Here is a 25,677-nt window from a genome sequence, read left to right as displayed (position 1 = left end):
TAACAAACCATGAAGCGTCCAGTCAAATATAAAGCGGCAGAAGATTGAAGAAATATTTCCCAATTTTAAAGAATAAAACGGCAGTAAAAGAAGAAGACAAAGAAAAGTAAGTGCTATACTCCGGTAAAATATCACTCTGCAGTCTGACCACAAAGCAAACCTCAAAGAAATAAAATAAAAACACATCACCGTCTCCCATATCAGGACAACAAGATATTTTTGGGATGAAACTATTAAACCTTAATATGATCTCCACACAACAGAGACGCCACACAGGCCATTACACGGCCGATCACACTGCAGATTTCATTTAAAAAGAAATATTTCAACATGCAATGAAAACAATATAAATCTTTCATTAGCCTCTCAGAATCAGAGCAGCATGTGGCTTTTGGACTTTAATTACCTCTGTTTGACTATATCTCTGCCCCAGTTGAACGTCAATGAAAATTTATGAAAAACCAATTCACTGTGAAACCAGTCAGGATGTAATGGTGTGTCTGGACAAGAAATTGCTTTTTTACCCTCTGCTTCAGTAAATCATCTAAAATGCATCATTTTAGTTATGACCTGTTAGAAAGGGAGCGGTAAAGCAAACATTTATGAAAGGAAAGAAATCAACAGAAGAAATCTAAAATATCAAATCTGGGTCTTTGGATCAGGTGTAGCCTGATGTAGGCTTCATTGACATTCAGGCTCAGCTTTTTTTCCCAGTTGCTATTTTTATACATTTGTATATATGATTTGAAGAAAAGTCATCTTTTTCACCCGACTACAGCAATACAGATGCCAAATCAAAACCCAGCAGTCCGTTAGACAAACACCGAGTGTGCCAGAACCCATGAATTGCAAATTTTGTTCCCGCAGAATAGAATTAAATCTGAGTCTGATTGAAAAATATTTTGCAACTTGTGTTTGTCTCGAAACATTTGTGAATGAGTAGAAACTTCCCAACTGCACATCAATTTTCAATTGAGTAAGACAATTGTTCGCTGATGTCAATTTAAGAATAGGACATAACAAAGATGTATTACAGTAAATGTTTTATCTATTTTGAGTTAGGGATTCGTGATGTCTTATATATGTGTGTTTGTTCAGACTGCTAACGTCTCATTTTTCCAGCTTGGTGATAATGTGAACTTCCTGTTTCCTCGATTGCAAAACAGCCAAATAAAACAGCATACATCTTGTGATGAGATGAAACAATCTTTTCCACCATTTTCAGCCTTCACTACATGTTTGACCGTCCCAGTGGGGCAAATCTTATTGTTTCTAATGAGCTTTTGTGAGTTTTTCTCACCCTCAACTGAAGGGTTACGGACATGCAGGAGTGGATTACTTTCATAATGTGGGTGTTGGGAAGTCCTTTGAGACAGTCGGGCTATTCAAATAAACCTATCTTGATGAATGTTCAGTGGAGAATAGGCTCTACCTGTAAAGACTAATAAGAGCTCAAAGTTGTCTGAAGGTTTTCCACTTTAATTGTCAAAAACAGCAGCTGCTTTTCCCGAACTCTCTTCAGTTAAACACGGTCTAGTATTTCATTTTCCATGGATACAGTTAATCTGAATCCCATCATGGATAAGCAGCACGCTCATTGTTTCATCTATCCAACGCCAGCTCTAGTAATCTTGTTTATTTTCTTCATCGGTCTGTCATGCAATCTGTTCAAACCAGAGAAATCTGTTCAATACTTTTATTTAGCTTTTTGCTATTTGATAAATCAGGTTGTTTATGATTGTGGAGAATTGATGTGGTGAAATGATATCTTTGCAGTTGTGTCACAAATCTCATAGTTACCATAGGAAGGAAAGTGCACACATATTCTGGCAAATAACATAAAGGAAGGAGGGGAAAGCTGCACACTCATAAATCAGATACAGCCTTTGTATCTAAAATCATATTAACAAATGTTTCAGCTCATAGAGGGCTTCTGCAGAAAATGTATCCTGGATTCATCTGAATGACTGGAGCATCACAATATATCACAAAGTGGTATCAACACTGCTCAAAAATGTGTCGGAACAAAAACTGAACATCATCACCTTCATAAAAGACGCATTTGTTTTGTGGCTGTTGCATTAAAATGAAGGAATGTTACACAGCTGTACCTAATACATTGGACTGTAAGTCTACCCATCTGTCTTTTTTAAGGAGAAAAATGTAATATTTGGAGTAAATAGATTGAGAAGTTCAGCTAAAAATCCTACAGGACAAATTATCAGTTGGGTTTGAACCCACAAACAAACAAAACTTCAATAATTCCAGTGATTCTCTATATTGTACATTTATCTTTATGTGCTACTCTTAGCTCCTTCTTTACTTGACCACAAGTATTGTACGTGTAACTTGGACATGTACTGTATATATATTGTAGACTTTTGACTGAGTTTTAATGTCACCATTTCTATGATCTTGTTGAACGACCTTTGAGTCAGATGATTCCTGGCTTTTATCCAGAAAGAACAAGATGATATGTGCCGTAATAATGACTCATCAATGTCCTCCAACACACCAAATATCTTCATATTGTTTTTCAAAACCAAATAGCGGGGAATACTGAAACAAGTTCTTAGAAGAAACAGATGCAAGACCGTGATTTTGTGTTTCATCAGTCAAATCAGCCACAACTGGACATACAATATAGGCTAATGAGAAAGTCAATGAACATAGGAATTCATTAATAATGAAATACAAGTTTGAATCATTGAAATTCTAATAAATTACAATGAGTGTGTGAGTTCATTTTAAACTGAAAACAGTAGGTGTGCTGTGGGTGTAGGTCATCTAATTAACATAATGACAAAAGCTAATGCCTTAAATCTCCTGCATGTAGAATATTGAGATCAATATCTCAAATTACTTTGACAGCACAGTCTAATGATCACGATAAATACATATAAAGCATCCACTGCTCTCTGCTTTCAGAGACAATTTGGCACAAAAGCCAGTGTTACAAGAAAAAAGAAAGAGGCTCAATCAAAACATAAAACACAAAAGGTAGAGACGGAGACGGCCTCAACTTGCAGCACAAAGAGAGCAGGAGATAGCACTAAGTCATGTTTCTGAATCCCCAGCTGTCATGTTTTTGATGGTATCTTCCAGTAAATTCTTATCTCTGCTGCTCCTTATGAGACTTTTAATACACAAGGAGTTCCATCGTTGAGAGCACTTTTCAGAGAAAACATTAGGGAGAAAATGACAACAGAAGGCACAGAAGTCTTTCATGATGATTTACAATACCTCAAGAGAGAATATGAGTGAGAGAGAATTTTCTTTCAGGGATTCTGTTTTTTTTTTTTTTACGTGAGTGTTTTTAAAGTAATAGTCTTTGTCATCAGCCCCTCTTCCAAGCACGGCACTGAAACCACACCAAAGAACTGGGTGAGCTTTTAACATCTCTAAATGTCTGGAACAAAAAGATGAAGTACCAAAATACTCCACTGTCCATGGGTCACATTAATTAATGGGGTAATGTCGCTCTCATTTCTGTCTGAAACACTTTCATGTGAAGTTTACTCTTTAACATGACGGATAAAAAGCTGTTTCAAGTTTCAGACTGAGTTGAGAGTTCAGTTTGAATCTGATTTTAGAGTTCTCACATTAAAGCTACAAGGAAGTTTCATTTTGTGGTGATTTTACATTATTCTAATCATAATCATAATTAGAGCTTAATCAGATTCCTGTCGACACCATCAGAACAAATTGGCTTAAGAACGATTATAAAGATGAAAATAAGTCAAATAGATACTTGTTTTGGTTTACTTTCTATTTTGGGTTCAGTCCAAGTTGTTCTCCTGGGAAGAGCAGTTCTCAGGGGATTCATCTTTGAATACACAATGTTTACTAGTTTACTATTAAACAGAAGGCGAGCCTTCTGTCGAATAACTCCAGCAGTAGTATTTTCTCAACTACTTCCCCTGTGGGGATCAATAAAGGCTTGTCTTATCTTAAAATATTACTTCAATGGAAACACACACAGGTAACCAACAAGAGATGGTAAGTTCTAAGTGCTTGAAACAGGTCTTATGTAATGATGTTAATGTTTTCTTTTGTTGGATTGCTAGATCTGGTGTATTGTGCATAACAATAAAGCCATTGTTGCCGGCTATTTGTGAGGCCATCTGCCAGAAATTTCGGCTGAATATTTGGTGATATCTTTGATGAACAGGTTCGTGATGGTGAATTTCCCTCAATATTTAAGAAACAAAATGTTGTCATCTGAGGAAACGCATTCAACTCTACTCTGTGTCTTGTGATATTTCTTTCGATGAGTTTCTGGAGCTATTTATCGGTTTAGGGAATTTCGTTTCATATATGAAAGCAAAATCCAATAAAATGGTAAAATGTGGTGTTTTTAAAGACAATTACCTGTTTATGTTATTTTAACGGCTCATTTAGGACAAACTGATGACAGACATTTATTATTCTACTAAATCTCATGTACAGTATCTTTCACCTCTGTCTTTGAGCTTCCTTCCTTCCAAATGCCAGACAGATATACGTATGTCTGTACCCAATTAAAGCAAGAATAATGGTGGGAATACTGTGTGTACATGCCCCAGTACCAGCCAATCCCAGTGCTTACATTTGGGTTATATAGAACTTGGAGTGTTTATCTGAATATGAAATTATGTTAAAATGCACCAACAAAAAGCAGAAAAACCCCATTAACTGAAATATGAATCTAAATGAAGTACAGTGTGATTTGGACTTATTGTCTGTCGAAATGAAAAGCAAACAGGTAGTAAAACTAAGGATGAACACACTGTTACCTTGAGTGCATGTGAGTCTGTGTATGTGTGTCCATTTGTGTGAGCTGGAGAGCCAACAGGACAGATCTGGGACACTCAGCCATCAGTAGCGAAGCAGCAGAAAACTAAAACCAGGGCAGCCACTGATCCACTGAGAAACATTTCCATATGTGACAGGTTGTCCGCCTTTAATTAAGCTCTCAGATCTTCTCCATATTTTATCATGGTCATTCATATTCGTCGACAATACAGCAGTGAATGTGGACAACATCGTCTCCTTTGGGGCCACACTTTACGCACACGAGGAAACTTCCAGGCCACTGAGTAACCGCAGTCAATGATACCAGAAAATGTGGGCCGGTGCTGCAATGAGCAGGAGGGAAGATTGGAAAGAGGATGAGTCAGGGGAGCCCACGAAATGCATTTAAATCTACTGTATTAAATCTTACAGTACTGATTTTCCACCTTATTTCCATGATTAGTCACAGTGATGACATGTTTTCAAAGCCCACAACACACCCTTCTGTCCTCTGTGCTGCCATGGCTACTTCTAGCGAACTAGTTGATCGGGTTGACTCCAAATAGTTGACCATTTAATCCGAGGAGTCGGATTTGGCCAATTTCATGTGGTAATGAAATAAAGAATCATTCATAAATAACAACATGGCTATTTCCAAATCAAAGAACAGGACTACATTGATTAACCAGAGCACTCACATACGAGCTAAGCACTATCAGAGCGCTGAATATATTACTCGCTGTAATCAGCTGGGGGAGGCGAGACAGTTCAAGTCGTATCTTTGTAAGAAGAAACTACAGAAAGAGTTCTCTCATTGCCTCTAGGTATACAGTTTTTTCAGTGTCGTACTATTTCATCGAAGCTGCTAGTGAAGCTTTTGGTCAGCCACAGCGGCTTCCTGTAATATAGCAACAGAACACATTATAGATTTTTGAATGGAAATCACCCATCATCACACTGGGACGGTCTAATGGCGTGTTCACGTCTCATGGGATCAATGGGACAGAGTCCCATGATAGAAACTTGCGAGCGTTCAAATCATTAAGTTGGTTGCATGATCACAGAGTTGGTCGTATGAGGATTAGAATCATTTTCCATGAGAAGCTTAAGACTAATAAATCAACTCTGGCTAGAATAATAACTTGTGATATTTTTTATATTTCAGTAGTATTAACGACTGAAAACAAGATGTATTCTATTTAACTGAGAAGACGATTCTCCGTATGTTTGCAGTGGAGGTTTTTAAGTTACATGACACTTCCGTGAGTTACAGACTGGACCATGATTGGCTTAGTCGTGATGGCTCGTACATGTGATTTAAAGTGAGCACAGAGAAACTTTCCCCCTTCAGCAGATTATTGTGAAAACAGCCTTTTAATGTCGGACTCTGCACCTGCAACATTCTGCACAGTGACGCTCAAACATCCAAGGGAATAAACAACAAGCAAAGTATATTTCAGTGAAGGAAAACTTTCTGTGTTATTCCCCCCCCGGAGCCTGGCACAAAGGTATATCATATAATAATATGAACATACTGCATGAATATAAACAGTAACATCATTATCAGGCAAACATTAGACTCACCCTCCTTTGATGTAATCCAGGAAGGTGTGCTCTGACTCCACATTGAATGACAACAAGGACACCTGTGGGAAAAAAGGTCCAAATACATTATCTCATGCTTGCTAATTAAGGAAAGCTAAATCTACCAATCTACACATTAACACTGACCTCTGAGCTAACCACCCACAAAATGACTTATCCACGCTGAATGGTTTTGACGCCGGGGCAGCATATTAGTATTACAATCACTGAGAGAACATCAGTGTGGCAGAGCACTGATGGATGATCAGTGTAATGGAAAACAGGCCACGGATTTTAATTACAGAGTCATCGCATACAGAGAGAGCAGCCAAAGTACTCAGGCAGTAACAAAAGCTCAGGCTCATCTATAAACATCCATCACTACTCTTCACTAATAGGACAGACAAGAGTCCCTTTATGCATTACTATGGACTTGGTTACTCAACCTGTTTCAGGCCACGAGACTGTTTTCTCATCTACTTAAATTCACTGTCTGGATCACAAGCCCCGAGACTGGAACAGAAACATTTAACAGAGCTGAACTGCCTCATACAATCCACTTAGAGAAAACTTCCTGATGAATACAAAAGCAAGGGAGGGTCGGGGGGGGGGTGCACCAGGAGCTTTGCTCTTATCTCAGAACTCACCGTCCCAGAGTTGATGTATCTCTTTTTCTTTATTTTCTTTTTGGCATTCACCACCTGGTATGAAGGCAGAGTAGAAAAGAAGGATGATGATAATACAAACTTGCAGCTCAATTATTTTTTATCCCCCCTTGGGCATGTAATAAAAACATCTTTGTCCTCCTACTCCATGTCTGTAAGGGTAATGGAGCATAGGGACTGAATCCAATAACTGTAGTAGGTGAGAATGAGATAGCATTGATCATGCCCCGCAGCAAGATACAGATTATTCAGGGGGATTTTTATAAGCACCTACACTGTGCTGTACATTTTACATGCACATTACCAAGCATGGGGATGGTGGGACGCATATGTCTGTCCCAACCATTAACTTGTGATAAATAATAATGATATGTAATGTAGGGAAAACAGACAAACGTGAGTGATAAGCAAGACAAGCTGATTACATGTGTAAGAAATGGCAAGAATTTTAAGAAGTTTAAAACATTTTTTATTTCAATGAAATAACTTTATCAACAGAATCCGAAGAAGTCGAAGTGTTCTTTGAGAGCGATAGTTGAGTCACTGTAGCGTCCAGTCTGCCCACCGACAAACATGAGCGTGTGAAGAAGTATGGCTTCCCTGAGTCTGTGTGCGTTTTGATAGTTTGTTTATTGGATTAAATCCAAAGTGGCAGAAATGAGAAAACAACTTCCTTTTTTGTTTCGTCCTCCCCACCACCAGCGGTTCAGGACATGGACCTTCAGTTAGCTCGACCTCAGCCAATGGTGTGAACCCCAACAGCGGGATCTGATCCCGGGAGACTGTCCCGACTCCCCACCGGATCAGCAAACTTTTTGTTACTGACGTTTCAAAGGTTAGATGCAGCGAGCCACAAGCGCACTGTGACTCTCAGCGCTGGGGTTTGTGCTGGCTGAATTTGGTCCGTCTCCCGGAACCGCCGCATGCTCTTCTCCGGACGGGGTGGTCTACTGTTTTCTACGTTTGTTACAAGCTCTCTTGGCTTTTTTTTTTGTAATATAAGAATAAATAAACAACTGTCTTACATGCCATAATTATATGAACTCAAGTATCTGTTGCAATTTCAGTTCGATTAGTCTGTTGTTTTTTCGGCTCAGAGGATGTGTTTTGTGCTATTGGGTTAGCCTTTGTGCTAACATTACTGGGTAAGCTTGCTGAGCAGCAGCTTTTACTCATTATCCGGCTCAGTGGGTGTGTTCGCTCATGAACGAGTTGACTTCTGGACTGAAGTAAATTTTAAGTTCAAGTGTATTTTTTTAGGCTCAAGTGTCTCAGAGTTTCAGCAGTTTAGTTGAATTTTAAGTATTCTTGCCCTGCTGTTAGTTAATAGTTGGCATTACACGTCGCCTCTTTAAATTAATGTCACTTTTGGAGCCTGCAGGCAGAAACATGTGCGCAACACTGAGCCGTCACAATCTAAAATCTCTACTGCTTATTCTATGGGTCTGCACACAAACATAAAGCTCAAGCCTGAAGGAAACTGTGATGTACAATAAAGTAAAAGGTATCCCACTCTCCCTCTCCCTTCCGTTCTGCCTCTGTGGTTTCTGATGCTACTCCTCAAGACAGATGATGGCTTATAGCACCGCAGTCATCACTGCCAGGTTCACATGATGTCATACAGACATCACCTTCAATTACACCAACCTCTGTTGGCATTAGCCTGCTGTCATCTCACATCACAGAGCTGATGTTTGCAGGCCCTGTTTCCTCTCAGGTTAAGCACACAGGAATCTGCCAAGAGTCGAACACCGCGACTGGTGACCTATTCAAATTATTTATTTGTCAACTGTGATAATGTGGCTTCATGTAGTTTTTGACCACATTTTGAAATTGATTCAAGTGCACTGACCTGGCAAAGAGTGGATGAAGAAACTGCTGCGTTTCATTTTCTAATTAGAATACAGAAAGGTTTGGTGAAGGGTAATGGATACACCTTCTTCTGCCATATCAGCAGTGTGAAAGGGCAACTCTGCATGCTACTCACTAATCTCTCTTTCTCATTCTGTCTCTCCTCACCTATCCCCATCTACTCACAGCCCACTCCCTCTTTTCACTGGCCCTGTTCTTTCCTTAAGCCACCTCCATGACTTATTCAGAGACTAATGTAACATGGCAAGTGTTTTAATGAGCAGGGACCAAAAGGAGTCCCCCCAGCACCCAATAGTACCCTCCCTTACCCTCCAAGGACCATCCAAAAAAAACTCTAATCACCAGCATAGTTCAGTTGTATTCTCCCCACAGAAACACCCTTCTTCATGTGGTCAGCTGCACCGCTTAACCTCTTCGATGCTTCATGCGGTGTAGGGTGAGGAGAGACAGTGGGGGCTGGCTGTTAATCTCAAATCGACACAACTCTGGCTCAAACAACCACAGCCTCTTAAAGTCATTACACTTTGGATAACAAGGCCTTGCTGGGCAAAAGGGTACACTGATTTGGTCTTAAATTGAAGTTGGTTTCTCACACTTGTTCAAAGAAATGGAGCCTAGGTTTGTTTTTTGCTTACAGCTCTGTCCAGCTGCAGTATGCAGTATAAAAAAGAAATCTTAGATGCAGAAATAGATATCAGGCTTTAGAATCAGGTAATAAAGAGGTCGGGTTGACATTGTGACTTAGTTTCAAGAGACCAAAGAGGAACATCAGGAAGAAATAAAATACAAGATTTAGGACAACATTCTGGACACATTCCTGAGATTTAAAAAAAAATGTTTTAAACAGAGGTCAGTTATGAACACCATCAGTATCGACTCTCTTTATCTCCACTCACCTCGTAGACGCTTGACTGGTTCTGACCTCGACATAGCTCTTTATAGCTGGTGGTGAGTTCACCGATGAAATCGTGGCTGGAGAAAAGAGACAAAACCTGCATGATATAATGTTCACTCAGATGCAGAAGGTACAACCCTGAGAGGTAGAAGATAAAAGTAGTCGGAGTAATTACACCACAACCACTGACGCACAGATGGAATCAAATCGTCAATTGTTAATGAAAAAGGAACAGCAAGTGAAAAGACAATATTGTGAATGAAAATGTAATTTATGGAGGAGTTAAAGGAGAAATATGTAGACAGTGAGCAAGACATGTGGAAGAATTTATAAATTCTATGAATTATCGCTGTCCTGTAAATGCTGTCTGTGTGTGCAACCATTACCTCCCGTCTCTGTCCCAGTCATACACCTCCACTTTGATTGTCCTGTAAAACACATCAAAGGAGAGGACAAAGTGTTGAGCACATGTATGTAGCATGTGAACCACCTCATGTCCTTGAGGGGAAACTTCCAAGAGAGCATTTCTGAAATGACCTTACAGAAAAAGCTTTTTAAACTCATTAATTGTTCGTGAAAGCTGAAATAAATCAATCAGAGAGAGCCTGCTCTGTGTTTGCAAATAAAATGTGTTTTTACATTCATCAGGTAATGACCAATCATTCAACCTAGACTGAGACCAATACCTATTCCACACAGCCGAGTTTCTGTCAGTCTTGTAGTCAAAAAATATTTTCAGATCTGGTTGCTAAACTGCCATCATGGATTTAATAATTTCTTTAGTTTGTGTTTCTCACAGAAGAGACTTTGAGGTTAGTTGCCAGAAGTTTGGGTAAAGCATTTCCCTGCACAAGCCAAAGATAGAAAACTAACCTCTTGGGAGGGAGCATATTTTGCAAGTTCCTGAAATAAGTTGGAAGGCAAGAATCCAAATAAGTAAGCCTGAGATAATTCACTCAGAAAGAGGAAATTGCTTCCTCTTTTATTCTTTATCTGATGGAAAGATCAATGGCTCCACCCATCAGCAGCTGTCAATCATGTGTCTCTGAGTCCAGGAGGAGGCAAGGTGCTGGAGGGCTCTGCCCTGTCATCCTGACCTGAACTCATTCTGTCTGTTGTGTTTCCCCTTTTATAACCAACGTGTGAGATCCATGTAGTGCAGAGAGAAATAAGGCAAGAATTGTGACAAAGCCTATCTTTACATAGCAAAAAGCTGTTTGCTGCTATATTAAAGTTATGAATGTCTTATAGAGAACCTTTAAATACTGAAACATACAACATCCAGAACAGAACAGATATTCAGATTTCAGAGTAAGTGTGAGAGAACGATCAAATCGTCCTTGTACTCTTGACTGAAAAACAAATGTGTTTTGACACTCAGGGAAGATAATTCCCCAATGATGCGTCAATCCCCCAATGATGCGTCTCGCAACTAATAGAAACCAAAAAAAGAAACCATTTTTATTGTCATATACACAAAATTTGCCTTCTGCATTTGAACCATCCCTGTATATAGGGATGGGTGGGCTGCCAATGACAGGTGCCCAGGGAGCTGGGGGTTCAGTGTCTTGCTCAGGGACACTACCACACGTGACACGTCCCAGTCGAGGATTGAACTGTTGACGCTGCGGTTACCAGACAACCCTCTTAACCCAGTGAGCCACGGTCGTCCCCTGATCATGATTATGGTTGTGAGCAGCATACTGGTGAAGATACAGAGAATTTGTTCCTGGATCAATCTAATTTCGGTTTCTGCACCCACTGCATGTTTTAGTGCAAATGGGAGAGATTGCACTCTCTGATTGCTATTAAAGCCAGATGATTACATGAGATTTGACAAATTCAAATGAGGCCAAAGACGTGACTCAGAGACCACGTAAACTAAACTGCCTTAGATTTACAGGTAAAAGATGGGCACGGAGGAAATCCGAGGAACAAAACATGAGGTGTTTGTGCACTGCAGCATCGGCCATCCTAGGACCCCTCTCTTCTGTCCCATCTGGTCCTTCTAGACATCTCGGATCTGGATCTTGTCCTCCAGAAGACTACGTCTCAACTCCTGTCTCTTCTAACTGTGTGAATGGTATCCTTGAGTTTTAACTCTTGAGTGTATGTGAAGTCTGTCCTTTTTCTAGATTTTTTTTGTGGTGCAATAATTTATCAAATATTATTATTCTGTTATCCCATGGTGTCATTTTGCTAACGTTATTTACAGGAAATGTCAGAGAGGCCCCAAAGTTGCTGAAGATTTATCTCGCCATCAAAATCCTCAAAGGGAGTCAGGCTTCTTTCATGCTTCCACTCCATCTGTCTGACCCAATTAGCTTCTCCAGGCAGGTGAGGAGAGACAGGATCGAAGTGAAGAACCTCAGTTGACACCCAGCGTGGTGGAGAGGGCGAGGTTTGACGACTTCTACACACTCTCATGGCTGCCTGGGTCTGCACACTTTCATGCTTATGCTCACACACATAGCAGGGCTCTGCTGCTGTTCTAGCCACCTGTCAACAACGACGTGTACAGACACTTTTAACCGTCTCTCTCTCTCTCTCTCTCTCTCTCTCTCTCTCTCTCTCTCTCTCGTATTATATTTTATTTTCCTGCCAAAACTCCTCCAGCTCCTCAGGTATCCCACAAGGCCTTTTGCTCTAAAGAGATTCAGATAAGATAGGTGATGCAACTGGAGCAGCCAAATGCAGGTTGTAATATTTCTCTCTTACAGCAGCAGATAAAATAAAGGTATGAAATCAATGGTGTCTAAATTTGACACATTAAACCATATTGAAAAGTATGTGTAAAGTGTGCAGAACAATTTATTGTACATCATCATTCATCTTACCTGTCATAGTCTCCGTTGCAGAGCGCTCTGACAGGGATGGAGAAGGGCTGCCACACAGGGTTCAGAGTGTTCTTCACCACTTCAGTCTTGTGGCAGATGGTGAACCTGGAGACGCAGGTCGATGGAGATTTAAAATCCTACAAGACAAATCTCGAAGAAAAACCAACCCAGTGATAAAATCTTTGCTTTCGAGACCATGCCTGAATGAATTTATCTCAATGCCGATGAGTTCAAGGGATTTAAATTTTTCACTTCCTCTTTGATCTCCACGCCCTCCTACCTGTCTTTGATAGGCTACAATGGAAGCTCACTGAGAAGAAAAGGCAGGAGACAAACTCACGTGCCATCCTCATTGCTTCTGTAGAAGACCATGAAGGGGTCCGACTTTCCAAAGAAGTCCTTTTTGTCTAGTTTGTTGGCACAGAATTGCATGGTGGCATAATCCTACAGACAAAGGAATATAACACACTCAGAGAAATGAAAAAACAAAAACTAAAGGACATTGCAAATCCATGCTTCTGCCTCTATTTGCCTCCTGTTGTTTATTTATACATGCTGTGTGCCAAGATATAAAAGCACTGAAGCACCAAATAAAAGCAAAGTGCTGACTGAATCCTAATTAGAGGAGAGTGAAACCAGCCAGTGGATGCTCGTTTCCAAAAAATCTGCAAATGCATTCAGTCATTACCATTTCTCTTATTGTGCTACTCCTGCATAACAACAGTGAATGGGATAAGTAGTATCAAATTGAAAATACCTTGTTATGCTGCATATAATCATAGTAACAGTATGAGAGACCATACGGAGGCACATAAATGGATTCTAAACCCTGCATATGGAAGAGGAGGAGGCTGCGTACAAAAAGGATGTGTGAGTGCAGCTAATGATACGTTAGAAAGGCTGGTATTACCATAATTATATTCATTTAGGCAGCATTTCAATGTGCGCTGCCATTACAAGGACAATGAACATGCCCTAAAATGGTCTTGGTTCCAGATAGTCTCCCTGTGGCCAAGATATTAGTCTGCGTTGTATAATAATGAAGCATAGCTGGCACAGTCTGGACAGGTAAACAATATCAACATCAAAAGAAACTCTGCAAAGTGTTCTTCGTAACTGACCGCTTTTACCTCAATGCTGTGTAAGACTTTTAAAAATGTTTTTAGCCCTTTAGCATACCGTAGATGCAAGTCGAGTGTCTAATTGTCATATTTTAAAGCATGAGATGTGATGCCAGAAGATATTTTGGGGCCTTCAACTGGCAGAAAGAAGAGCTGCTTTTACCCTGCTGGACTCCTGAGCTTTTAGATTTTAAAGTGCAGCTGTAAGACCTGAATCAGCATGGTCATGCACTGGGTTTCCATCGATTGCTTTGACCCAGATCAGTGTGATGTGCTATGCCTCACTAACCCCCATCACATCACTTAAAATGCCTTGGAGAGGACCCAGACCAGCCTCTGAGGCAAACGCTCAGAAAAAAATGGATGTCACTACATGGATTCTCTTAAAAATGTAGCTAATTTGATTATCACCATTTGTATAATGTCTAATTATACAATAATGTCTAATTGTCTAATCACACTTCATGTCTCCGTGCAACACTTCTGGAGATGTGAAGACGAAATTAAAGCAAAGAGCCGATTTAAACAGGTGACTAAATGAAGCAGGGCTGTTGTGTATTGTATTTTCTTTACCAACTGTCATTTTCAGTTAATTTCTGTGTTTCTACTGTACCACTTCTACAATATAGGTAGGGAATCATTTTTCAATTGTGTATCCCTGGATATGAATCAGCAAAGCTGCCATCCACTGTGCTTGAAGAAAGTCAAGCTCATCAGTAGAGTGGCACAAGAGAGTGGCACAAGAACAAGAACATCTAATTTGGCATGTTCCCATTGCGGCTTGTTTTGAGGATTTTAAGCTAGCTTAGGTCAGTCATCCAAACCCTTAAAAATAGAGGCATCCTATAACTGTCCTGCTTTACTCTGACACGGCCTCTGCAATTACACTATCATGGCAACACCGTGCCTTAAGCCTTCATTAGGCACGGATAACACATACCCACTTTGGTGCCTTGCGGTGTTCTCTCATTAAGTGTGGAAAAAAAGGCAGAACATTCATTTCAACCACTGAGGTTTCGGAGCAGCAGGGGAATACTGAGTGCAGTCTGTATCCTCTTTTCCATTTCCCTGTTCCCCAAAGATATCGCTGCATGGGTGAAGTGTTAGAGCAATGCACGCTGTCACTTTCAGAGAGTCAGACTGGTCTTTCAAAGGAATACGAAGCAATACCTGAAATGAGGTCTTGGGTGAAGGATTTCTATCAATGTGAGGAGCAGTTTTATATATACAAAAAAAATAAATACATCATACAATCCAAAAAGTGAATGGTAATTGGGCTTATTGATGAGGAATGGATGGATCATCTGAGTACAAGTGAATGGTGAGCTGGTGAGTAAATACTATACATACAGTCGGGAGAAAGACATGGAAGAACTGCAGTACATCTTCATATGACCTAAATCTAAATCATACTTGAACAGGCAGAAATGAAAACAATCTCTGGCATATGTAAAGTGTTGTGTGTTTTACTTAGATTTAAATCAGCCTGAGCTGCAGCTGGACTGTGAGGATGAACTGAGAGAGAGCCAGCTGCTGCTCAGCATGTTACATGTGCCAGAGTTAGCGGTAGCCAAGAGAAAGTCTTTGATCCACGCAGAGGCTGTCGCTATCTCTAATGATACCTGGCAAATCCACCACGAAGGTGAGCCAACCAACCTCGCGGATAACAATCCCTGTAGAACTTCCCCAGTCGAATCCCACTCTGCTGGTTTTAGTTTCCCCAAACAAGAGTTGCAGTGTTTTCCTCAGGCGAGGCAGCAACTCAGCTGCTGCCATTTATTGCTCACATGTGGATTATAGAATAAACACCATCCAGATGGATGGTAGCAATTCCAAACTGCTATAACTCACAGGTGTGGGACTTGTTCTCACAGCATGGTCTTCAGATTATTCAATTATAGTATGCATTTTCTCTCAGTTCCCTATTCTTTCTTCAAACGTGAGGTGTTTATTTTCAGGGTCAAAAATTCTGTGTAAACAGGGCAGGTCTGGAGTGACATGTCAAGTCTGTGTCTGTCTAATGGAGTCTGGGAGAAAGGAAATGGTAATTTGTACCAGTTATGATCATTTGCATTTATATTACAAAACCCTTCTTGAAGTGGTGCTTTGCAGTGATTATGCTAACTTTCATCATTGCAGAACCACTGCACCTGGTGACTCACAGCAGCCCCTCAATGACTGTGCTTGCTTCAATCCAGCAAGAACCAAATCAGTAATGTAAAGGCATGGCAGTTTTATTATAAGCATGGCTTATCTGTCTCACTCTAATCGGGGATTGTTTATCAGGAAATAAATGGTGCTATCCATAAAACGTCCTCAAAGTCAGGTGCAACAACTGTGAAACCACATGCTTTTTACTCAACATGCATGACTGGAAGTTACAAAGCTTTGAACCATTAGATGCCTACATGCGCTAGGATATCGTAAAACATCCACACAGTAGTTGCTGATCAATGGCTTGTTTATAGCCTCCGAGGGAGGGCAGTTGTTCTGGTCAATAAGTTTTGATACTTCTACTGGCAGCAGTATATTGAGATTACTATCTTCATTTAGCAGTGCAGAGAGAAAGCCAATGGGTATCAGTGGACACAGGTTATTAACACAGATTTATGGATTCCCACACAACACATCAGAGGAAAGGTCTGCTTCAGTGATGGGATTGAAAGCAAGCTCATTAAATAGGCATTCAAACTCATAGCATATTCACTATGTATACAATTTAAATTTGACAAACGTAATTGCAAAGAGACATGGCGTATCCTGCTGGTTTAATGGGGGCTGTTATGACATAATATATCTAACTGAAGCCAAGGCTATTAAACAAGCCACTTCACATATGCATTACGGGACGTACACAAAATGCCATTTCAAATTAGATCAGTGAACATTGCAAAACATTTATTATGAAACCCACATTGTGAGCAAATATATAAGGGTTAAAACAATTTAAACTTACTCTGCAGTTTCCCAGCTCCTCAGCAGACAGGATAATGGTCCCACATTTCTTCCCAGGTATGCCACTGTGAAAACAAATAGAAATCATTCCCTCTTACTGCAAATATTGTACACAGCACAATGATGAAGATCCACTCGATCACAATGTTTGTGGCTTAAATGGCATTGAGAGGCACCGTGTTGACTTTTGCATTTCCTACAAAGAGGTATGGTAAAGTTAAATCTGTGATTCAGGGATTCTATTACCACCAGAGAGTATACCAGACACCTAAATAATAATAATAACTAGAAAGATAATCGCTAATAAGGCTTTTCATGCAGTCACACTTTTCACTTGAGGTGATGATTGTAGAGGTGTATTTTACATAAACTTACAGCTTTAATCATAAAATTCCTTACATAATGTGACATTAGAGTGACAGTCTGACAGCTCTAACAAGCACATCATTTTTTTTCCACCACTGTGACCGAATCAAAGACCAGTTATAAATACAGGCTCTTGAGTTTATTAGTACAATGTGGAACAAAACTCCTCTTATCCCTGTTTGCCAGCGTTACACTGACAGTTTAAAGCTCCGCGGGTCTCCAGTTGTTTACCGCTGATTCCCGCTCCAGCAGATGATCAAGACGTATTGTAGCACAAGAGAGGTCCCTGTGTGTCTGCATTTCTATGCTTCACCTCTTCAGTAGCTTGCCAACCCAATGGTGCTAACAAAATAGAGACAGAGTTGCGCCAGAGGTTTTTTCTAAATGGTTTTGGGCTGTATTCTTTGAAGCGGAACAAAATGAGATTTTTTTTTCTATTCAATCCCTCCAACCCTCTGCATCCACTGAAGCTAAGAAGGCAGAGCCCATTCCACTCAACACAGAGCAAGACAGCATATCTACTTTCCCATCGTACAGAAGCACTCCGGCTGCTGACACTCCTGTCATCTTTCCGGATAAAGAAGGAAATTACAAGGGAATCCTGCTGTAGCTGGAGAGCAATCATTAGAAGGTCAGACTTGCTGCAGATCCTCATTAAGCTATGACAGCTCATCTGACTGCCAGTTATACTGGAATTCCAAACTGCTAAATGGGAGGCAGAATTTGACTACAGCCGCAGATGCTTGCAATAGCGCAAACCTGCGATGGCTGAACAGACAGTACTGGGTATGCCAGGGGACCTACAGTATTATGAGATATAGCGTGGCTTCCTTTTGCTTATCTATTTGTGAAGGAATTGCATGTAGTATTTTTAAGAAATGGTTCAGGGTGCTTCCATTAACCTTTACTGGCCTATCTCAGGTATCCCAGGCCCGTAATACAAGCAGTTTAATGCTCCGTAGTAGCAACAGTAGCCCTTTGAGTATCAACTTTGATCAACCGTAATATAGATCCACTGACCAAAAGCATACGATTGGAAATGCTGCGCACCCACCGGTGTGAGCAAGAAAACTTCCATAGCACACCTCATTCTCAAGCTCCACGAGGATTCATTTCAAGGTTAGATAAAATGTCCTTGAATAATTGATGTTCAAGTCGCCACTGTGCAGTTTATGATGCCTCAAAGAGCCAGTAAACCCCAAACCAATGAGGCCAGTAAACCCTGCACACTCCGCAGGTCAGGTTATCTCCCTCGGGTCACGATAATGACCGGTACTCTTTTCAAACTGGGAAATGAGATCTAGTGATAAAATACCAGCTCCAGATACGTTGGGATGCACCACCCTGATCTAATCTCTGCTGCTGAGATGAGAGCAGGTACCAAAAGGGCAATGGTCTTTTTAATTTAGGCATGCATTATTGAGTGCTGCATTTTCTCTGACAATGACTCATTAACTTGAAGAGCACATAAGCACTGACTGGATAAATACAGTTCCTGTTGCACAAGAGTTTCTTTTTATTCCAAAAACTGACTTTTTTTTCTGCTAGTTCTAACAGCGTCTGCACTGAAATGTGACTGCTGATGATATGAAGTGTCCTGTATCAAGAGGCCTCATTCACCCAGCGCTCATTCACTGACGGTTCCTCAGTGAGAAAACGCTTTGATGATGAAATTATGTGAAATGTGCTGCTGCTGCCATCCTTGCTGTACTATCTGCATGTGAACAAGGCCAACAGTCCGACGGCTGTGAGGAACTGACAGTAGTTAATCAGTCGGTCATGTAAATGTGTATTTGTCTCCACTGATTCTGCGCTGCTCAAACATTTGACTATTCAAATTACAACAGGCAAACACCATAAGGGTGTTTTGTGATGTTTAACAGCCAGGCAATCCCCAGCTAACCAACTCATGTCAACAAAACGATGTGACAGCTTCAGTGTTTGGGTTACATCATCAAGCGTATACACGTCTACATACAGCATAATGTGGAATTTGTGCCGTACGGCTGTGGATTATGGAAGAGGATCTCACTCAACCTAGGGGTCGGGACCCCCAAGGGGGTTGCAAGATTATTTCTGGAGTCGCCAGATGGTATTGGTGGAAAAAATGAAATAAAATTGAAAAGAAACATATTTTAGGTTCGGGGAATTTACATAACATCCCCTGTACCAGTGATGTAACTTGCCTCAGAAATATAGACGTTATTGAGAGACAAAGTGTGTATTTAAATGAGTTTCTGACGGGGATTCGCTGCTGGTCAGGGGGAGAGAAAAAGTCTCAGATCACATTAAAAAATCCACAGTGCTTTTAAAAAAATAAATAAAGCTGATCTATTACTGTTCATTTTTTGATAATTTGACTGGTTTGACAGTGGTACAGATTAGGTTGAATACTACCTGATCTACAGACATTCATGTTCCAATGATGAACCGTACGTGGGTTTCAATAATCATCTGCCATGCTCGCCTTCGCTTCCCTCTGCACTTATTACGTATTAATATTAATGCATTGCTTATGCTTATTACAAGCTTTAGTGACCCCCTGAGCTTTCCTTTACTTCCACTATGAGGCACAAAGTTCCACTTGAGCACATGAAACATCAAAGTCTAACAGGTATATTGCATGAAATTTACTAAGCAAATAAATGCTGCCCAATGCAGGATCCCTTTCCAATTTTGCATACACCTTGAACTTTCTTCAAATGTTTACCCACAACACCGGGCAGGCTCTAAGAAAAGCAAACTCAGTGGTATGTTGTACATTTCATCCAACACGTTTATACTTTCAGGGTCTCTATTTCATTAAGTCAAACAACAAGGAATTGAAACATGTTTCATTTTGTAAAGGGGAGACACCCCTGGTGAATGGGGGGGGGGAGGGTAATACATACCTTTCTGAAATTCTATGTATGAATATACAAATTAGGCATTATTCAATGCTAACTTTTAGTAAATTTAGGAGAAATACAGATGCAAATAGACAACATAATAAGATAAACACCTAAATGTGTATTTTGGATGGAAAAAAAAACATGTTATGCAGCCAAAATAGCCCCAAATCTCTAACTTGATCACGGCAGTGCATAAAAAAACGCATGTTTTTGCCCGTGATGTCGTGCCCTAAATCAAACACAGATCATTTTTTTCTCTGCACAGTGTGACATTAATGAGTGAAATAACTGCCCAGCACCCTCCAGTGCCGTGGAGCTACGCGGTGCACATCCACAAAGTCAAATAGAAGATAAATTAAATATCAAACATTACCTATATGATTGGTTAGAATTAAACATTCAATACCTCTAGTTTAAGGCTGCAGGACCCTTCCATCTCCTCACAGGCCTGACTAAGGTTGTTCGGGCTGAATAACTTAGAGCATTACCAACCTTCAGTTTATTTGAAGAATAAAATGTAATCATTTATGCTATTATATTACTTAATTTCTTTAAGAGTTCATGCAATTTACAGTTAAGAGGAACAATAGTAACCATTGTGCAGAAGCAATAATAAAAGCTAAATTCAGCATGTGAAGAGCAGACGGGTGCATAAGAGTTTTGATAAAGTGTTCTTGTTCAGAGAAGACTGATGACGGCTTTTTATCGTCCATGGCTTCTGTGCTTCCAGTGAATGTTTAATGGGATAAAATGAAGGCATTAATCCAGCATCTAAGGAATGCAGGTGAGCAGTGACTGTACTAACCGCAAGTAGCTGTAATACCGAACACCATTCACAGCTTTCTATAATTAATACGGTCAATTAAAAGCTTCCCTTGGCACTCAACAGACACCTTGCCATATGGGCCTGACCATTCAAATGCCACTTGGCGATGTGCACGTGTGTTGCCTGAACATCTCACTGTGGGCCTAATATTTACAGTCAAATTAGCATCATGTTAGGGAGAAAGACTACCTCCTCTGCTGTCCTTCCTATTCAACAGAAACCCAGAGGATCAAACAAAGCGTCAGAAAGACAACTAACAAGTAGAGACAGAAATGAAACATTGCTTTGTAGCAGAGTGCCCTCCTTTACACAGAAAGAAAGCTCACCCTGAAACAAGGAGCTGCCTTGCCAGATCCCCTGATTGATCAACTGAATGGAAAGAGATCAAGCAGCATATTTCGTCATCACTACAATTACTTGGCTAAAGTTTCTGATACTGCTGTTCTGCAGAATACCGATGAGAATATCTCTTTTCCATTGGAAAAACACATTTGAGTCATATATCAAAGATCATTGCACATGACATATTATAATATGGATGTCCAGGTTCAATGCATGGCCTCTGTAATTTCCCATCTAGAGGCAGTTGCTGTCGTGACATTCACAATTTCTGTATTCTCCATTACCTATCAGTGCGTAGGTGGGCTGGATGGAGGTTGGTGAGATTAAAGTCCGGAGAGGGACAAGGAAGCAATTGTTGATGCCGTTCACGTTAGGTCATTAGGATGAGGAATGGGCTTGATATTTAACTAACGCAGCAACGTGTCGTACATATGAGAGTGGGGGAGGGTTATCTGCCCGACAATATGAGTGAGAGCCCAGGAAGAAGATAAATATTTATTCCCACTGCAGCTGTTGCAGGGTGGGTCTACAATACATATTTTCCTACCAGACAAAATGACTGCAGTATTATCACGCTAAGAAGATCGTTACTTCACAGTTTCACACCTGGGGATAAGCAAATTAAAACATATTATTTGGGATGGGGATGTGTAACAAGACAAGAAATAGGATCATTTCACAGCACGAAAGAATGATTTCAGTGAGATTGCCATGATTAGAGAATCCAATGAATCTTTCTGGTTGACTGTGGGATAAGGGTAAATGAACTAATCTAAATGGGTTGAGACCGACAGAGATGGAGGGTAGACAGATGATGTGGCTTTGTGCCACTGTAAACTTTTGGGGCAGTGGGCAGATCATAGTTGAACAGAATTAAACAAGGTTGCCAAAAGTCTATATGGGTTCAAATGGGATTATACCCCTAATCCCTTTGATCGTTGTACACCGATAAACATCCATAATCCCTCACCTCACCGGGATTAAAAAGGAGGATGAAAAGTGCACCGGCTAATTTAAAAAGGACACCAGAAAACCTAACTGTAGTTCTAAGAGAGGAAAAAGAGAGCGGCTTCATAATGGTGCTGCAAGAGGAGCTGGTGTTTGTGTTTAGGTAGCTACAGGCAACCTGTGCTAAGCTCTTTGGAGCTTTGTTAGAATGAGCACAAAGCAAGTAAATAGGGCAAAAAAAATGCTTTGCAGAAAATGTCAGAAGGATCTACCAAACAACCAAGAGTAAAGAATGTGTCTGCTGCTTTTCAACAGTGGAAACGAGGTGCAAGGCATGAAACCACATTGTCACCAACATGTCTATTTTTTTTAACCTATTGGGTACTATTCACTGGACTGAAGTATCCAGTGAATAGCACCCAACATCCAATTGATGCATAATGACCATCATCACAACTTCAATGAATGAAAATAATCTTGTTATTTACGAGAATTATGTTTGCTCTTATGAACACTAAACATGAAATACAATTACATTTCAAATGCACTTTACTGTAGTATTTATGCAATGAGACTGTTGTTGATGTTTTGATTAGATAAATGATGGCGCAGGCTTTAATCACTTTAACAATGTTTGACTAATTGTGATTCTAAACAAATGAGACATCCATCAACCACCCGCAAGCTAAAAATGGCATGTTTTGACAGAAAAAAAAGAGGATTAGGAGAAGTTGTCAATCAAAGAGAAACTTTCTCTCCCGGGCTACAGACAAAAACTACTCAAAGTCACGACAGTGAGTTCACGTCCTCTCTTGTGCTCTCTCCCGCCAACAAGAAGAACCTTCTCTAGAGGACATAACGAGCACATTTCAATTTCCCCACAGCAAGAACAGAACATTCCTCTCTATTAGACGCCGAAAGACAAGCCCAATTATCTTTGTTAATACAGTATTACACATATGTTGGAAGTCAAAATTCATCCCACTTTCTCTCTCTGGGCGCTTGACATTAAATCACAGCCGATTCTCGAGTCCCATATCCCCGCTGTGTTAGGAGGCCACGCCATCTTTGGCCCCCTCTCCTGGTGCTGGGCAGCGAGTAATGGGATTTATACCATGTTACACTGGGGCGCCCTGACCTCCTCTGTGGCGGTTACTGTTGAATTTAGATTGCAATCTGCTTGTCGACAGATCGTTTTCAGGCTGTTAAATAGATTACTAACAAGGGAGTGTTAAACTTAGGCAGCAGGGCGCTCGTTGAGAGGCTCTTGGGGTACCTTTCCATCAGATGAGTCGGTGGCCATGACAGAAATTAATACTGTCTGCTCTGAGTGCAAAACAAATCAGCTAAGCTCATCCACAGCTAAAACCTCCGCTGCCCTTGGCTGCTTTTGCACTTGAGGCCTCAATTATGAGTCCAAAGACAGAAATCTATTGCCTTATTATCCACAGCTTTAAAAACCAAGACCTTTAACAACATTGAATGACCTGTGTCTTTTCATGGCAGAAAAAAGGGAAAGATTTTATGTGACGCCAAAGTCCTTGAAGAGTCATAAACAGAGCAATTCAACTGTATGATGAAAAAACAGTTTGCTACAAGAGCTGTTCTGCTGAGAGGGGAGTCTTTTGCCTCTTATGAAACCAGAATTGTAACTAATAAATCTCTATTTCACTGGACAAAAAGGCTTCTTGTAGAATCAGCATGGTTGGGTTTTTCCTCACTAAGCAGGAACATACGTTATTAAAGAGGGACCCTTGTTAGTTTTCAGGCTTGGCGCCCAAATTGGCATTTAGCGAGGCAGCAGAAAGCTCTAATTGTGTGTGATGTCCCGAGGCAGAGGATGCTGATTACTGTAAGCCGTCTAAAACACTTCACCTCCCAGTTAAGTAAAACAGGACAACATGAGGCTAAACAAGCAAAGAAAACTATCTCCATGCAGTTTCAAGAGTACTTATATTTAGGAATTTTAGTTCCATCAAAAAATGAACTTCTCTCACTTCCACTCAATTTTTAAATCTGCAGGGTTTTTTTTTTCATCTCGGAGGAACTGCCGCTGAGTAGCCCCGAATAAGTCAGCCAACTACATTAACCATCAACTTTAAAAGCACTGCGAGTCTCTGAAGTCGAGATGAGACCAGTGCTTCAGTTTTCTCTGAGAGAGTCATACATCTCTGCTACATGACACAGACGTTTGACGTCCGTGAGAATGACACTGAAAAACGTATCCGACCCTTTTATGTTCAATTTGATTTATTGATTCGGATGATGGTGGGGTGTAGTATGGAATTATGGTATTTACAGATGCATCTTAGAAATGACTTGCGTTCTAACTGAGCAGAGACAGTCCAATCAGTCAGTTTTGGACGTGTACGGACAGCTTGTCAGTATCCGCTCATTACATGGATGCATTTTCAATACTTTTTTTTTTTACTAGAATTCCAAAATGTATTTGATTTTATGCAATCTTGTGTTTCAGTTTTAGACGTCTTATAATGACTTGTTTTGGTAGCGAGATAATTAAAACGTGGCTGATCTGATAAAGCAGAACCACATTTCATTTTAAAAACATCATGATCATTCATCACTCCGTTCACTGTGTATCGTTCATTATCTGTACTGGTGTGAGCAGTCATCATTTAACATGTGCACCGACCAATGTGTCAAAGATTAATCTGGAAAAGTCAGAGCTGAATGTTTCTGGTTTGGAGACATCTGGAGCTTTGATCTGCGCCAACAGTGTGAGATGGACTTTTTGTTTAGTTTTCTCTAAAGACTTCCAGCTGCTTTATCGATGTTGATTGTTTATTATCATCACAAAGCAGGTTGGACATTAATGCAGTCTGTGATACATTGAACACTACACATATTAAACCATAAATTCCCACACCAGAGAAAACCAATTAACAGCAAAGCTGTGATTTGAAAATAAAGAAAAAGAAAAGATGATTATCAAATTAAGCTTCTGTGATTTGATCAAATCTGACATGTTTTAATCAAATCACGTACAAATTCAAGAGAACATGTATCAGTTTAACTAAACTTTCATCCTGTCTGTTTTTGTCATTTATTATTTTAGTTCCACCTCTGGGATAATCTAAATCTAGATTTGGCTTGGCCTTTGACTAAGAAGGTTTGCTTTCAAAGCACCACTGTGTTGCAGGCTCTGAAGAGCTTTAAAGACACATTTATAGTACAGTTTGTAATACAGTTTACGGTCGAGGCTTAAGGAAAATACAGTAACCTACAGTCACGCTGACAGCAGAACACATGGCATAAAATCTATGTCACATCAAACTGCCATGGTACAACCAGGGTACATTCTAACAGAGCACACATTTTACTTCCTATAAATTGAGTCATTCTAGTCGTTTTTAGTGAATGTAGTGTGTAGACTTTCTGTATAAGACTACAAAAACACTTCTTGCATTGTCTCATATACTGTATTTCCTCATAACTGCAACTAGAGACAGAAGCTGAACTCTTACGTTAGCCGAAGAGTCACATAAAGTGCACAAGAAGGTGCTTACTGTATATTGCATTTGTGTAAATATTTCCTGAACTTCCTATTCAGTTGCCACTGTGAAGTGTTGTAGAGACAACGG

The 25,677-nt window shown here is 40.2% G+C and overlaps 1 protein-coding gene across 2 annotated transcripts in view; it reads right to left on the bottom strand.

The window, feature by feature from the left end:
• The window catches only part of cpne5a (copine Va), a 65,272-nt gene that overhangs the window by 17,313 nt on the left and 22,282 nt on the right, over nt 1-25,677 (bottom strand). For both annotated transcript variants that reach the window (XM_031844557.1, XM_031844559.1), the window contains 7 exons: nt 16,704-16,767; nt 12,967-13,070; nt 12,627-12,731; nt 10,176-10,217; nt 9,791-9,866; nt 7,005-7,058; nt 6,358-6,419 (listed from right to left, as the gene is read on the bottom strand). In XM_031844557.1, coding sequence (XP_031700417.1) covers nt 6,358-6,419; nt 7,005-7,058; nt 9,791-9,866; nt 10,176-10,217; nt 12,627-12,731; nt 12,967-13,070; nt 16,704-16,767 — 507 coding nt within the window. The remainder of the gene's footprint in view (nt 1-6,357; nt 6,420-7,004; nt 7,059-9,790; nt 9,867-10,175; nt 10,218-12,626; nt 12,732-12,966; nt 13,071-16,703; nt 16,768-25,677) is intronic.

This window comes from Anarrhichthys ocellatus, unplaced genomic scaffold (assembly GCF_004355925.1).
Source record: "Anarrhichthys ocellatus isolate YVR2014 unplaced genomic scaffold, GSC_Weel_1.0 scaffold5, whole genome shotgun sequence".
NCBI classification, from domain to species: Eukaryota; Metazoa; Chordata; class Actinopteri; order Perciformes; family Anarhichadidae; genus Anarrhichthys; species Anarrhichthys ocellatus.
This window is presented reverse-complemented; position numbering and strand designations above follow the sequence as displayed.